This window comes from Urtica dioica, chromosome 9, assembly GCF_054948205.1.
Source record: "Urtica dioica subsp. dioica isolate 48M chromosome 9, U.dioica_male_clone48M_v1_H2, whole genome shotgun sequence".
NCBI classification, from domain to species: Eukaryota; Viridiplantae; Streptophyta; class Magnoliopsida; order Rosales; family Urticaceae; genus Urtica; species Urtica dioica.
This window is the reverse complement of record NC_142764.1, coordinates 26,522,264-26,536,676: the sequence shown is the minus strand read 5'-3', so window position 1 is coordinate 26,536,676 and position 14,413 is coordinate 26,522,264. Positions and strand designations below refer to the sequence as shown.

General features: G+C 35.6%; 2 protein-coding genes across 3 annotated transcripts; one reads left to right on the top strand and one right to left on the bottom strand.

Annotated features, from left to right (window-relative positions):
• Positions 1-1,349: 1,349 nt before the first annotated feature.
• Positions 1,350-5,396, top strand: LOC149386308 (U3 snoRNP-associated protein-like EMB2271). 2 transcript variants are annotated; one of them, XR_016301442.1, is made up of 8 exons: positions 1,350-1,983; positions 2,513-2,855; positions 3,268-3,492; positions 4,031-4,253; positions 4,436-4,617; positions 4,713-4,778; positions 5,077-5,211; positions 5,292-5,396. XR_016301442.1 is itself a non-coding variant. In XM_089627040.1 (7 exons), the coding sequence occupies exons 1-7, from the start codon at positions 1,529-1,531 to the stop codon at positions 5,152-5,154; spliced, it is 1,572 nt and encodes a 523-aa protein (XP_089483166.1). In that variant the 5' UTR covers positions 1,350-1,528; the 3' UTR covers positions 5,155-5,396. The 2 variants fall into 2 exon arrangements, 1 of the variants encoding a protein (XP_089483166.1); XM_089627040.1 differs by having other exon boundaries at positions 5,077-5,396.
• Positions 5,397-7,008: 1,612 nt separating this feature from the next.
• Positions 7,009-14,179, bottom strand: LOC149386307 (SIT4 phosphatase-associated family protein). Its single transcript, XM_089625281.1, has 19 exons — positions 13,758-14,179; positions 13,331-13,434; positions 12,889-12,975; positions 12,739-12,814; positions 12,571-12,645; positions 12,385-12,438; positions 11,914-11,973; positions 11,631-11,747; positions 11,313-11,407; positions 11,031-11,233; positions 10,625-10,722; positions 10,368-10,471; positions 10,131-10,293; positions 9,900-10,022; positions 9,587-9,666; positions 9,121-9,262; positions 8,865-8,894; positions 8,514-8,584; positions 7,009-8,192 (listed from the first exon to the last, which is right to left on the bottom strand). The coding sequence occupies exons 1-19, from the start codon at positions 13,794-13,796 to the stop codon at positions 7,601-7,603; spliced, it is 2,313 nt and encodes a 770-aa protein (XP_089481407.1). The 5' UTR covers positions 13,797-14,179; the 3' UTR covers positions 7,009-7,600.
• Positions 14,180-14,413: the final 234 nt, after the last annotated feature.

Genomic DNA, 14,413 nt, shown 5'->3' with positions numbered 1-14,413 from the left:
TTTAAAATGGAATAATATTAAATTATATATTTAAAATTTGTAGCTTAATTTAAAAATAAGTATATGATATAAATCAATTAATATCTCAGTTATTCAAAATTAAAACAAAAACTGCTCATTAATTTATTAAAAAATGACCATCTTGTGTTACATGCTTGAGTTACTTTCAAGTAGTATTGTTGCCTAGATAACTTAATAACCTTTGTTGGATTTTCTATGATATAGTTTTATGTTTGGTAAAATAAATTGTAACAGTTATTTAAGTTTAAATTTTAAGGAGTTGTTCAAGCTACTTGAAGAATCAATGTCTTTGTTCTTCCATACGAAAAAATAAACTAAATATTGAGTTTAGTTTCGATTTTATTGGATTTATAAGATCGGATTAGGAAAATTCGATTTACTTGTTTTCGTAAGAGATTAGAGAGTGAATTATATAATATTCATTTATGGTTTTTTTCGATCACCGAACTTTTCTGTTTGGTCAATTACATGCAATCATATCTTTGTGTTCGTCTTTCTACTCTAAAGATTTTCATCGGCAACAAACTCAAAGAACTTTGCAACTTGTGTATTGTCGTACGAAGTGTGTGAGAGCGTGATTTTGTATTGACATGATTGTCAATCTTCGAAAGATGATTGAGTGAAAGTGAGAAGGATTCGGGAGCTAAAATTGCAATAATATATCGGATAAAAGTCAAAGACGTTAAGTGTTTGCGAATAGCAGTTTTGTCAAACATAATGTTTTTGTACTTTTGACTATTTTGAGTTATTGAATTACTTTTCATTTTAAACGTATCAGTCTCACTGAGTAATTGTATTTTACCGAACACGGTTACCAATCCTTCGTGTTCTTTACTGTTTTCAGTTATTGTTTGATTATTATTTGATATAACTAATCTTGTTAAAATTAATCAATTATTTAACTAATAATTAAAAAAATTAAGTTGAACAACTATCTAACGTTAAATAATTTCAGGGGCCGTTTGATTTAGTTTTCTAAACTCGTTTTCTGTTTTTAAATTATGTTTTCTGATTCTAATTTTTATTTTTAAAAAACAGATTTAGAATTACGTTTCAGAATATTTTAAATGTTGTTTGGTTATGTTTTCCATTCAATTGTATAGAGATAAAATAGAAAACAACTTTTCATTGTTTTCTGTTTTCTAAACAAATTAAAAAAAAAAACAGAAACATGATTCTAAATCTGTTTTCTAAATTCATAGTTTATAGAATTTAGAATCAGAAAACAGAAAACGGGAACAGAAAACATAACCAAACGCCCCTCAATCTCCCAAATTACAGTTTCGTAATTATATACTGTACTTTACTACATAATAGCTGTTACATTTTATTTATTTAGAGTTAAAATTCAAATTATTTTTTGTCCTCGTCATCTCTTAAGAGAAACCCTAAAACTCATAAACCCTAGCAAGCAATCTGAACTCAAACACCGAACACCACTTATCACTCTCTCTCTCCCTCTGTGATTCTGATAAACATCATCTAATCGCCGTGAGTTTTTTTGTTCATGAAGACGAAGAAAGCCTCGGCTCCGAAGCCCAAAGGAGGAGCGAAGAGAGGCAAGAAGAGCTCATCTATTTCCGAAGATCCTTTCTTCGCCGGAGATGAGTCGAAGAAGCGTAGAAAAGTTGATAACGACGCCGACTTCATCGATAGCGGCGATTCCGATGATGACTACGGCGGTATCGACGGAGAAGCCGGAGGAATCGGCGAGGGCGAAGAGTCGGTGGAGGAGGATGAGTTCGCGGATGAGACTGCCGACGAGAGGCGAAAGAGATTGGCCATGGCTCATTTGGAGAAGCTGAGAGAAATTTCGAGGAGAGAGAAGGAGGACGACGACGATGACGAAGAAGATGACGACGATGAGAGAAGAGGAGGAGAGAGAGACTCGCTGGTCGCTCAGATGTTGAACCAGAAGCAGCTCGAGGACAGCGGTCGGGTCCGAAGATCCATAGCTTCCAGGTACTCCTTTTTTTTTATTTATTTATTGAGAATTTAGATTCGAGTCCTGCTTGGGATTGGTCGTGAAGTTGTGCTGTATTTCAGACTGCTTTTGTTTGGAGCCTTTAATGCATTAACGTTGTGTCTTCTATAATTCATTTCTTAGATTTTTAGTATTTGTATTCCTTTGTGAATTTAGATGAGAATTTAGTTAATGGATTGCTGGAGAAGCTGTGTTGAATTTCAGACTGCTTTTGTTTGGAGCCTTAAAGGCATTATCTTTGTGTCTTCCATTATTCATTCTGTTTATATGTTCTGTTCAAATGTTTAACTGCATGATATATAGCTGGTGATGATTTGAGGATTCATTTAATTTGGAGAGTTGCTTAAGAATCGATCTGTAAGAATGTGATCCATTATTTTGGAGACTATGTTGAAAAACAAATTTGTGCAAGGCCAAAAATATATTATACTGTAGTGACATGGTCAAATATAAAATTTATTCGCGAGGTCAGTGGAGAGTTAACAAAGCATGGTTTTCACAATTCAGGGTCCAGGAACCAGAAGCCTCGGATCAGTTTCGGGTGTTAGTGAAGCATAGACAGTCTGTTACAGCAGTGGCTCTATCGGAGGATGACCTTAAGGGATTTTCGGCTTCCAAGGATGGAACTATAATGCATTGGGATTTAGATAGTGGGATAACCGACAAGTATCGATGGCCTAGTACAGAAGTACTAAAGTCCCACGGTGCAAAGGATCCACAAGGCCGGGCTACCAAACAAAGTAAAAACGTGTCGGCGTTGGCTGTTAGCTCAGATGGACGATACTTGGCAACTGGAGGTTTGGATCGACACGTTCATTTATGGGATACTAGAACAAGAGAGCATGTTCAGGTAAACAGTTTATTAATTCGCTAGTTTATGCTTTATGGGCATGTGCTTAAAGAGTAAAAACATGTAGATTCTCTTTTGCTTAAGCAATAGGCATTATTAAGCACTTGAGTATCCGAATCTGTTTCATAATGATGATTTTCATTCATTATTCTTTCTGTTATATGTTAAACAGTGACATATCCCCTTTCCAGTTACCACAATATGAATGGCGTGGTTTTTCCCTGTCCGACGCTTATGTCTTTTTTGATAATTTTTATTTACAGCTATTTTTTTTCAAACATTACATTGCTTATATTGGGGACTGGATATTCTAGGCATTTGACGTCTGAACAAAGCCACGTTTAGAATTGACAGATGTTGCCTTGTAGCTTTCAGGCATTTAACAATGTATCAAACTCTGGTTGTTTAACAGGCATTTACTGGTCACAGAGGGCCAATTTCGTGTCTTGCATTTAGACAAGGGACGTGTGAACTCTTTTCTGGTTCATACGATCGAACTGTCAGGATATGGAACGTAGAAGACAGAACCTACATAAATTCTTTATATGGTCATCAAAGTGAAATCTTGACCATTGATTGCCTGCGGAAAGAGCGTGTTTTGACCGTTGGTCGTGATATGACTATGCAGCTTTTCAAGGTACGTAGTCAGTACTTCATTAGACAAAAATACTAAACCAATATCTTTAAATTCCTTCCGTAATTATCTTTAGGCATATATGTATTTTCGACCTTTGCAAACCCAAGAATCAGAGTTCTTAGAACTTACAGAACCTTAAAAAGTACTAAAATAGTTTCTATTGCAGAGTAATTGACTCTATATATTTAATACTCAAAATTTATTTTGTTAGTCTCTTAATAGAAACAGGTTCTTGTGTTGATGTTACATATTCACGAAATTAAACAGATATTTTATGTGTAGAATAACCTAGAGGAGAACTACCTGTAACTAGCTCGTAGTTGGTGACTGCATCGGCTTGTCTTGGCGAAGAAAAAACGTTTACACAATTAAGCCAGGCTTCCTAGGAACACAAGTGAACCTGATGATGTTACTTCAATTTTTTCCCGTGTTATTTCACTCCTTTTAGAAACTATGTTATGATGGTTTTTCTCGTCTTCTGTAGTTTGATAATTTCTTTGGGCATTAGTTTTAACATCAGTCTCTATAATTGTTTTAGGTCCCTGAAGAGAAACGTTCAGTGTTCCGCGCCCCTTCCCCTCTGGAATGTTGTAGTTTTATTGATAATGATAATTACTTTTCTGGTTCGGCCGATGGAAGCGTTGAGCTTTGGCACAGTGCGAGAAAGAAGCCCGTTTGCATTGTCAGGAATGCACACGCTCTATCCGCTGCAAATGGGACATTGGAAAAGGATCTCACAAGAATCCCTAATGGCCACGCAGGTGAGAAAATTAATCCTGAATTTTCGAAAGATTTAGATCTCTCTTTCTCTTGCTGAATCTCATGTTAAGGCTTGTGCTGGGACAACTTACTCCAAATTTTGTTGGCTCGCTTTTACAATTTATTTAATTATCCATATGTTCCAAGAAACTATCTAAATATGATGTCTGATATCAAAATCCAGAGAATGGTGACAAGAAGATAGCAAAAAGCTTTGATTCTTCGTCGGCATATTCGTGGGTTGGTTCGGTTGCTTTGTGTAGAGGCAGTGACCTTGCTGTATCGGGAGCTGGTAACGGCTCTGTTCGTTTGTGGTCGATCGAAAGTGAGAGAAGAGACGTTCAACCCTTGTTCAATCTACCATTGGTAAGGAAATCGAAATGCAGTGTAGCCAGTCTTCTTTAACGCTTTGCTTCTAGGATTTTTTTTTCACTGTTGCTCAAGTCTGATTTTTGGGACAGGTTGGTTTTGTTAATTCATTGGCTTTTGCGAAATCTGGAGGGTTTGTTGTTGCTGGAGTTGGGCAGGTAATTATGATTATAGTTATTAATTTTTTTTTGCATTTTGTAAAACCCTGATCTACCAGGCAAGATGGCAACGGGAAACCAGAATAATATAATAATACCCTTATCCTCTAATAATTGTTTTCCTGTAGCAGAAAAATAAGCGATACAGTGTATCTCTGTTATGCTATTAGTCATTACTCGACTTTCTGAATCACAGCTAGTACTATATAGTGTGTACTAATATTTTATATCTAGATTTCTATTAATTTGATAGAAAATATTTGCAGATTTACTAAACGCTTTCCATTTATGTTTTTAGGAACCTCGGTTAGGGAGGTGGGGACGGATAGCCGGGGCGCAAAATGGAGTTGCGGTCCATTCCCTCAAGATTTCTTAAAGACGGGGAACAAGAGAAAAGGCCATTTTTGTAGCTCACTACTTTTACTACATTGAGGTTTTGATAAATATAGATGAAAACAATTTTGCTCGTTAACATTATTATTACATGTTTTCACATTCTCTGCTTCACAACAGGATATGGGTTTTAATCCACAAGCGTGTACCGTGAAAGATAAATTCAACATCCTGTGACTTGTACCAATTTTGTCCCAAACCAATCGCTCAGATTTTTTTGCACCACCTTACCTCGCCCCTTGAAAGTTGAGAATGTCCAACTTCCTGGCTATTTTTTCCTTTTTTTTTTTTTTGGTAGGCGCTGTCAAAAGAATTATTCGATTTCAATCAGTTTGATTAATAACTAAGAAAAAAATATTGGATTTGTATCTAATATTTATTCATTCAACTGGGCAGCCTAGAGTATACTAAATTACTAACTACATTTTTGTTGGTTATTTGTACTTTTCGAGTTGTATTTAGCCGAATCATTATAAACTATTTAGCCGAATCATTATATATGTATGATTTTCGATAGAGAATGTATAATGACTGTAATAAAGTATTTTAAATACCCTATAAAACGTGGATAGAGAATGATGAAAAAACAGGAATTTTATCAAATATTAATTATTTATATAAATAACTGCCAAGCAATTTTTTGTTTTAAATTAAATTGCTCAAAAGGGCATTTTTATATCTCTTGGTCTATCAATAATTTGAGCGGCTAATTTTCAATTATTAACAATATGCTAAAATGCAATTTCAACATTTCAAAAAGATTATACAGCTACAATGCCCTTAATATAAGGATGTTTATGTACCCTTTTAATTTTTTATAATTAAGTTTTTTTGAGAAAGAAAAATCTAAGACCTATATAATGATGTTTGGCTAAGCTTATTAAGCCATATTATAGGTTTTCTATAAGCTTGATCGTTTCGAATTGTTCGGTAAAATAGCTTTTAATAAATTCAAAAGCGCTTTTAAAAATTAAACGTCACTTGATTACTTTTATACCTATTCTAGTCATTCAAAAATTGATATAACAAAAAACATACGATCAGAAAATATACCGAAGCTAAAATATACGCATTTGTAGTTTTTAACGAGTCGCACCTCCATTCCTAAAATATACCGAGTCACAATACTTAAACTACCTCCTATAATTCCTCTAACAAATATCTATAACAAATGATATATTTTCAACAATAAATACACGCATTTACATAATTAAGTGTATAAATATCACACTCGATTCTCTGGAGAATGTACTCTATAGCATAAACAATAATTACTAGAGGAGCAAAAAGTTTTTATTTTTATTTTTTTATTTTGGTTATATCAAGATGTCTATTTTGATCTTTTTCTATGATCATGTTTATTTTACCAAACGCTAAATTTGCTTTTACTACCAAGAAAAGCTAATTTAAAAATAGTTCATCAAACATCTGCTTTTGAAAAAAATAGTTTTTTTTTTTTTTCAAAAACAGAATTTAAAATCACTTTTTTTTAATAAAAGCTACGCAGTGTCGTGTTTCCATCGAGAAACAACCACATCTTTACCCCAAAACACCCAAAAGGGGACAAAAGCTGTTGGCTCAAGTCCCAAGTAACTTAAGAAAAAGCACTTTACTCGTTCGGAGGCCGACCCCTTGCCTTTTTCCGATGGCTGAACCAGCTGCTATGTAAGAGGGACGGTCCATTTTTTTAGCACCTAACACCTGTTTTCATGAATATTATCTTGATGCCAACGAATCTGACAAGGAACTCAATTTTTTTAGTCGAAGACGATAATTTTCAGAAAATACATACGATACAATGAATGAGATATTCTCATAATAATAATGAAAAGCGAGGTAAAGTAAGCTCACTCGTAATTTCCACTTATTAAAAGGACAGGTCTAGTATTTTAGTTTCATTTTTTTTGAGAAAGGACACGAGAATTATATATACTCGTAAGCAAGGTATTGGAATGACTTGAGACCGTTCAAAGTTCGAACTTCGAACCATCATCAAACTTCTAGGGAACCAAGAAAAAAAAAAAAAAAAATTCTATTGACAAATGCTTGATGAAAATGTGCTGACACATGAGAAATAACACTCTGTTTTTACGGAGGAGAAACTAATAAAAGTAATAATAACATTAAATTACTGGGTAAAAGGCCTGCAGCAAATAATAAACCTTCCTTTATTTCCTTGTGTTCTTCGGGGTCTCAACGGTGCGGCAAAGAAAGGTAGAGAGAGGGCGAATCTCGAGATTTCGGGGAAAAAATATATCAGCAGCCTTGTTTGACTCTGAACCGTCCTGTCGAAACAAGGCCCTATAAATATAATTGCCAAGCCATCCAAATCATCTAATTTCAACTTCCCACCCAATCAATCTCCTGCGTAAATTGAATAATTAGCCCAGTCAAAACTGATAATACCACCAAGAAATCTACGTCACCCATCACTTCTCTTCTGCCTCTTTTTCCTTTGTATCATCATCCCGCGAGGCTTCGGATAAGACTACTTTTTTTTCTGCTACGGCTTCTGTTGGAACCGCATCAGCAGGGACTGGAGGGTCCAAAACCGGAGCCTCGTCAACTGAGTCTGAAACCGGGGTCTCAGTCTCGGCCTCAACCTCCTCTGAAGGTCCGGCAACAGGTTCTTCTTCCTTAGGTGATGTATCAGGGGACGACGGGGAAGGCTTGACTTCTGTGGATTCAGCTAGAAGCTCTCCGTTTGATAGGTCATCGCAAGGGTCGCCGGAGTCTGAGGTCTCTCTCCATTCAACCCACTCAGGTGGCTTATCGGTTTCTTTTGGTTCCGTGTCTTTTTCGGGCGATTCGGGCTGAGCATCTTCTGGTTCTGTTTCCGGTGGCGGCTGCGGTGGTGATGAATTTGCGGTGTCGGCCAAGTCATCGTCTCCGTCACCGTCGTCCGCGCTGGTTCCATCAGCAGTTGGCGATGGAGAAGCGAGCATTTCGTTCGAGCGGTCATCGGAAACTCTGTTTTCGTCCTCGAAAGCAAACCAGTTCGAATTGGTAAAAAGAGAACCACTGAAAGAGAAACAGTTGAATGTCAAGACCGAGAGTACTGCATTGCAATGAACATGGACAGAGAAAACTATCGTAGTGTAGAAAAATCACATGTCATTCTCTACACCTTTAGATGATTCCTACAGTATTTCACCAATGTCAAAAAGAAAGTTTATTTTCTATGGAAGATACTCCAAACAGGTAACTAATAATCCATGAATTCTCATTATTTAGCTAACAGTCTAGAGGCATAAAAAATCGCTGCTAAAACGCGAACTAAATACAAGCATTTAATGTTGTTTATACAAAATATATGTAAGGGAAATAACTGTTTTGACATACCTTTCCTGGTCATCTCCCAACCGCAAAGAAGATATTACTACTTCAGCAGAATCATCATCAAAGTAGACTTCCTGTCCAATGGTCAAATCAAATTATACATGAAAGGTGCAAGATAAGTGGCAGCCTCAAATTTAGGGGAAAAAGTGCAAATACATATGAACTTGCTCTGTCTGTTTTAATTATTATGGAACTAAATACTATGCAAAATGCTTGGCATCAGATCACACAATGCCTTTCTGGTTAATGAAAGGGAAAAAAAAATGAGGCAATTTATGCAATGGAATTCAGGTCAATCCGACTTTTGTTTCATTCAGGCCCTTAGGCAGGTAAAAGATGGTTGTGTTTTCATACCTCGTCATCGCGTTCCAGTGATCCATGGCCCTGAAACAAACCGTAGTTTTATTAGAGTTCACATACCGACTGACACTCACCAATCAACAAAAGTAAAAAGCAACTTCGTTTTTATATATAATAGTTCCAAAAGCATTACTACTAAGCCTATATATATATCTACATGCTGTTAATATCATCATTACAATAAACACAAATTACATATCAACTGAACAACCAAAGACACAGAAAGGACTGCTAATATTCTTTTACTAACCCCCTCATCCATGTCGTTGTTGTAAATTCCATAACGCAGGGCCTGGCTTAAATTGTTTGCTAGGGCTGCAACATCATAATCTCTATCTTGGTAATCATCATCATCACTGTCCCTAGTCCGATCCTGCATAGCTGTTGGCCGCCTGTTAAAAAAAACATGAATTAGCACACATATATACAATAGCTACCTCAACGTCTTATACTATCCCTCATTTTTTTTTTTAAAATTTACGACAGAGAACAAAGACTTGTTATCATCATAAGGACAGGGAATCAGAAATCATCCCCCTGCAGAAATATGTTTAACAGTTTCGCAACCCAACACTTTCCATATCCACTCTGACTGAAATCCAGTCAGTTGAGAATATGTACGTATAAGATAATGTCAACTCAACTTATTCTAAAACTGAAATAACTAACTAAAGACTAACAATGTCTAAGTAAAAAGTACAAGCAAAAACGCATACCCACAAGCCCACTGATACACATTTTCAACAGCATTCCTTTTTGTCATGGCATTTACATGGTCAAGCCATTCACTGTTTTCCTGCAAAAAGGAATATCCCACACATATCAGCATGAAAGGAAGGAAAAAAACTCCGGCAAAAAAAGGAAGATAAAAAATCTGAACTTCAATCCATCTTGATTTTACAACAATATTTTAGAAAATGGTACCATACTTAGATATTGCAAGGAGACGACTTTATTCGGTAAAATAAATTGCCTTCAACCGATTTATTGGAAGAGTTAATCAAACATTTAATAAAAAATAAAATCAACCTGCAGACAAGCCTGTATATCATTATTTGTACTTGCGATTTGGATTAGCTTGTTGGATATACGTGTAAGATGTCCAAGATTTCCTATTTTCGGTGGGGAGCTACCATCAGCAGGGGTTGTTGGCTGCACGAAGAAGAAAACATGTTCAATGCATTCATCATCTGCATATTTAAACACAAAATACATAATCGTGATGAATGTTAAATCATGAACTTGGGAGAAGTAGGGCACCTTTGAATCGGTTGGTAACATAAAATTCTTTTCGGCATCAACTATTTTCGCCACAAGATTACACTCGCGGATAAGATGTTCAACGAGGGGAACATTCTTACTCTCCAAGCATGAAACTATAATGTTCTCTATGTGGTGATGCACAAAGTTATTAAAAGGGTACCTAAAGCCACAATAAACAATGGAATAAGACCTCAATTAATGAACCATCACAGAGAAGAGATGTTCTACACTTACGCAAAAAGCAAATCTAGAATTTTCTGCACAGCTCCAAGACTGATCAATTTTTTCTCAGCAGCTTCTCCACCAACTGCTACCAAGACTGAAATGAACTCTACAATCTGAAAAAACATTTTAAGAGATCAGCATAAACGCTCGAGCACTTTCCATAAATGGAACTTATGATTTCACTTTCATCATAAGTATAATCCACACATACAAACAGACACGCACAGAGATGAGCGTAAGCTGGAATGCCATGGAAAAACGCATACCTTTAACCGATGTTTTCCTAGAGGGGGCTGTAACTTCCCATATGTAGTGAACAGGATGTCCTCGGAAGATGAAATATCTAAAAGCTTGAGCAAATCATCTGCAAGATTGTAAATTGAGTTATGCATACATACATATATTAATGATCGAAAAGAAATCAACAATTTAAGAAAAAGGTAAAAATTGGAGTTTACAAATTGATAACTCATAGAAGATGAAAGACAAAATTTTAAGAGTGCAAATATTTTTCTATGCCCTCAGATAAAAAAAAAAAAAAAAAGAGTTAGTACAAGGTTCTGCAATAAAGTGTATCAACGTGTCCAATAGAGGTATAGGACTCCATCAACAAGTTGTTTCGCGTAAGTAACCATTATCCAAACTACAAGTTGTACAAGCAACCAAACTTACCGAGACTTGCCAACATGCCCTCAACTGTTTCAGGATTAGCAGTTACAGGAGATCCATGAATCATCTGACGACCAAACATATGATATGTTCCCAACGTTAATCTTTTAGGATCTAGCAACGAGATGCATATCGACAACGAGTTAATTAGGACTGATTTCGGACGTGATTCCTCCAAAGCATGACGAAACAATCTTCCAACAAAGCTGCATAGAGGAAAATATAGATCAATTTAAGTTAGGAAGCTAGAGCATGCCGAATAAATACAAAGATGTGGGAACTTACCTTGGGCTGGAAATTTTAGCCGAAAGGCCAGCAGGTGCAAAACGTGTTATTGCACAAAGTGTTTCGGCTGCATTAGCATGCACTTCAGGAGAATCCTGCAAGGAAACTTAATTACTAACTGCTATAATAAATCAAATTTTATGCAGGAGAAGTAAAAATTGAAGAAAATGATAATTGACTTTCTATATACCATTAACATATCAAATTTTTATACCAAGATCTGAGAAGATAGAAAAAGTAAATGTAAAATGCATATCATAAATATCCTAAAAAATAAATACTAATCTACACATAACATGTGGACACTATAATACTTACCGAAGAACTGAATTTGTCAACAATCATCTCGAGCACATTTGCCTCCTGTATCCACTGCATTACTTCCGTGTAATTCGAATACATATGCTCATCAGCACCAATCAACCGTATTAAGACCTATTTACCAAGAAAATAAATTCCTTTAACAATACCGCGCGCGCACACACACACACACACATACAGCATAACTGATGCTATGAAAGACCATATATTTCATGTATTCTGAATAATGACTGTATTGTAAAGAAGTACAAGAGTGGAACAGAGGTGAGCATTAATAAACCTCCATAATGGATGTGATTCCAATCAAGTCAACTAGCTTCTGGATAATTTCCTCATGAGTCTGTATAAATACACAAGCATCAGATTCAGAAAATGCATAAGAAACGTACAAAGACCTTACAAATAAAAACAAACATTTTAAGGAAATCCAAACAGCATTTTTTGCGAAAATGAAAGATCTATTTTTTCTTCGTCTTATTTAAATAATAACTGACAACACCTTAAAAATCATAGTGAACAGAACCTCATAGACACACCTTTCAATCATTAAACACTCTTTGTTACTACTACAAAACAGATGCGCGCAAAAACACACATTCTCTTGGCTTTTGGTAGTCACACTTGACAAGGAAACAAAAGGCCATATGCAAATCCTAGTCGAGATGAGTGTCTAGCCATCATTCTATGGATAGGGAAATTAAAGTCATTCCCACTGGCATTGGAATTCTAGTTTAAAAATATAGGCACTTACTTGGATATAGTTCATAAACGGGGTCGCCTTACGTAATAGTAAGCATATGACAACCTGGAAAGAATAAGAGGCAAAAAGAAAGACTTCGCTATGATTAACAAAGAAATCATATGCACTGATAAATCTGAGAGATTTTCTTCCTAGATGCTGAATAACATACATCTTACATAATATTTAACACTGTACCTTGCTAAAGTATCCAGCTAGGAGTGTGCTATGGCAGTGTTTTGGTTCCAAAAAGGAAAACAACAAATTCATCAACTGCCAACAAGACAACCCACTTCGTTAAAAAATGAAACATTTCAATCCACTATGACAAAAGCCAGAAAAACAGATGACGGTAAGGGTTCTAACCTCCTCATCCTCCACTAGTGTTTTGAGGATGATATCAACTTCGCAGGTAAATGTCTCACAGGCAATGAAAGGAAACCTGTAAACAAAATAAATTAACTAAGTGAAAGATTCCGTAAAACGGGTTTTATCATATGTACTTATGTAACCTACTTAAAAGTTCGCTTCTTCTCAGCATCCGGTGGAGCTTCTTCAACGATATATCGAATAAGTTGTTCAACCTGGGATCTTTCTCTCAAGCTGCAAAACAAAAGCAGCGTGTGAGGCGGAATGAAAATAAGAAACATAAACCATAAATTACTTAAAAACACAATAAAGGATAATGTACGACACCAAGAAGGCAAGCATTATCATTTTGAAATATCCCACGCTTGGCTTAATCATAATAATAATAAAAAAATATATGATCATTTTACAGGGATATAGAAAAACTAAGAATCACCCGTTTAAGTAAAGCTTAAATTACACCGTTTGGATTAACATTTATTTGACAAAATTTAAATTGATAAAGTTCTTATATACCACTTTCCATGGTATCAAGCATTACTTGTAGTAACAGAAATTACCACTAATTTCAGAATAAAAAGAGCATTACAAGTTGATAAGGCGTCCGTTAAGTGCTTTGCATTCCTGAATTATTTCGTCTTCATCTAGAAGCTCCTCCAATGAAAAATTGTCCTTGTCCAAAATTGTCTCCACCTTCAATGTAACGAACAACAATCATAATTGAATCCGTATGAAAATTGAACTAAAAAAACAATACTTAAGAATCAACGAGAACGAAAAACATATGTAATATTAGAACAATTATCAGATTAGCATACATAAACAAAGAAATTCCCGTAATCAACCAAAACGAACGAGCTTATATAATGATAAATCGCAATTATGACAATCCGATCGCTGTATTTCTTCGACAATCAAACAGAAAATTAGTCATAGAAAAATCAAATCCCCGACCGAAAATTCACAGTTACGTACTCCCTACGGAATTGAAAAACGAATCGAGAAAAACAACTCACAGGAGACGCAGTGGACAATCCCGCCATACGCCAAAACATCTTGAATTCGGCGAAGAAATGACTTCGAAAAAACAAAGAGGCAACAGATCTACAGAACCCCCGCGAAACCCTAGAGCGGTGTCAATCTCTCGGACTGCGAGAGATTCAGTAAAACCCGAAATCAGCGAACCGTCGATCGCAGAGATCCAATCCGACCTGGCCGAAAAAATGAAAACCCTAGAATCCGAAATCCCTGGATTGAATCGATAGGATCGATCACAACATAAAGAGTTTTCCCCAAGAGAGAGAAAGCGAGAGAGATACAGAGAACGAAACCAAAAGACCTGCAATAGCGGGAGAGAGATGAGAGTGCCTATGAAGAGAAACAGAGAGAGAGAGAGAGAAGATGAGAGAGTGTACGGCTGAAATATAATTTCTGTTGAATATTTAGTTTAATTTTTGTACATGTATTATTTGTTTGTATCGGATATATTTTCACATTACAAATGGTAACTTTTAATTTTTAAAGTTAAAGTTAAAGTTAAACCACTCTTTACTACAAATGTTAAAAAAAATGTATTATTGTATTGGGCAGATAACTTTGGTTGATTTATTACCCTAAGAATATTGTTTGCGTATTTATGGAATATATGATTTTTATTTATTTGTGAGAAAAG

Excerpts from the sequence above, each read along its gene's own strand:
- LOC149386308 (XM_089627040.1), top strand. The coding sequence starts at position 1,529 with ATGAAGACGAAGAAAGCCTCGGCTCCGAAGCCCAAAGGAGGAGCGAAG. Across the intron at positions 4,254-4,435 it reads AATCCCTAATGGCCACGCAG|AGAATGGTGACAAGAAGATA; the intron begins GTGAGAAAATTA and ends ATCAAAATCCAG. Across the intron at positions 4,618-4,712 it reads CCTTGTTCAATCTACCATTG|GTTGGTTTTGTTAATTCATT; the intron begins GTAAGGAAATCG and ends TTTTTGGGACAG.
- LOC149386307 (XM_089625281.1), bottom strand. The coding sequence starts at position 13,796 with ATGTTTTGGCGTATGGCGGGATTGTCCACTGCGTCTCCT. Across the intron at positions 12,439-12,570 it reads TAGCTGGATACTTTAGCAAG|GTTGTCATATGCTTACTATT; the intron begins GTACAGTGTTAA and ends TATTCTTTCCAG. Across the intron at positions 11,234-11,312 it reads GCTAAAATTTCCAGCCCAAG|CTTTGTTGGAAGATTGTTTC; the intron begins GTAAGTTCCCAC and ends TCCTCTATGCAG.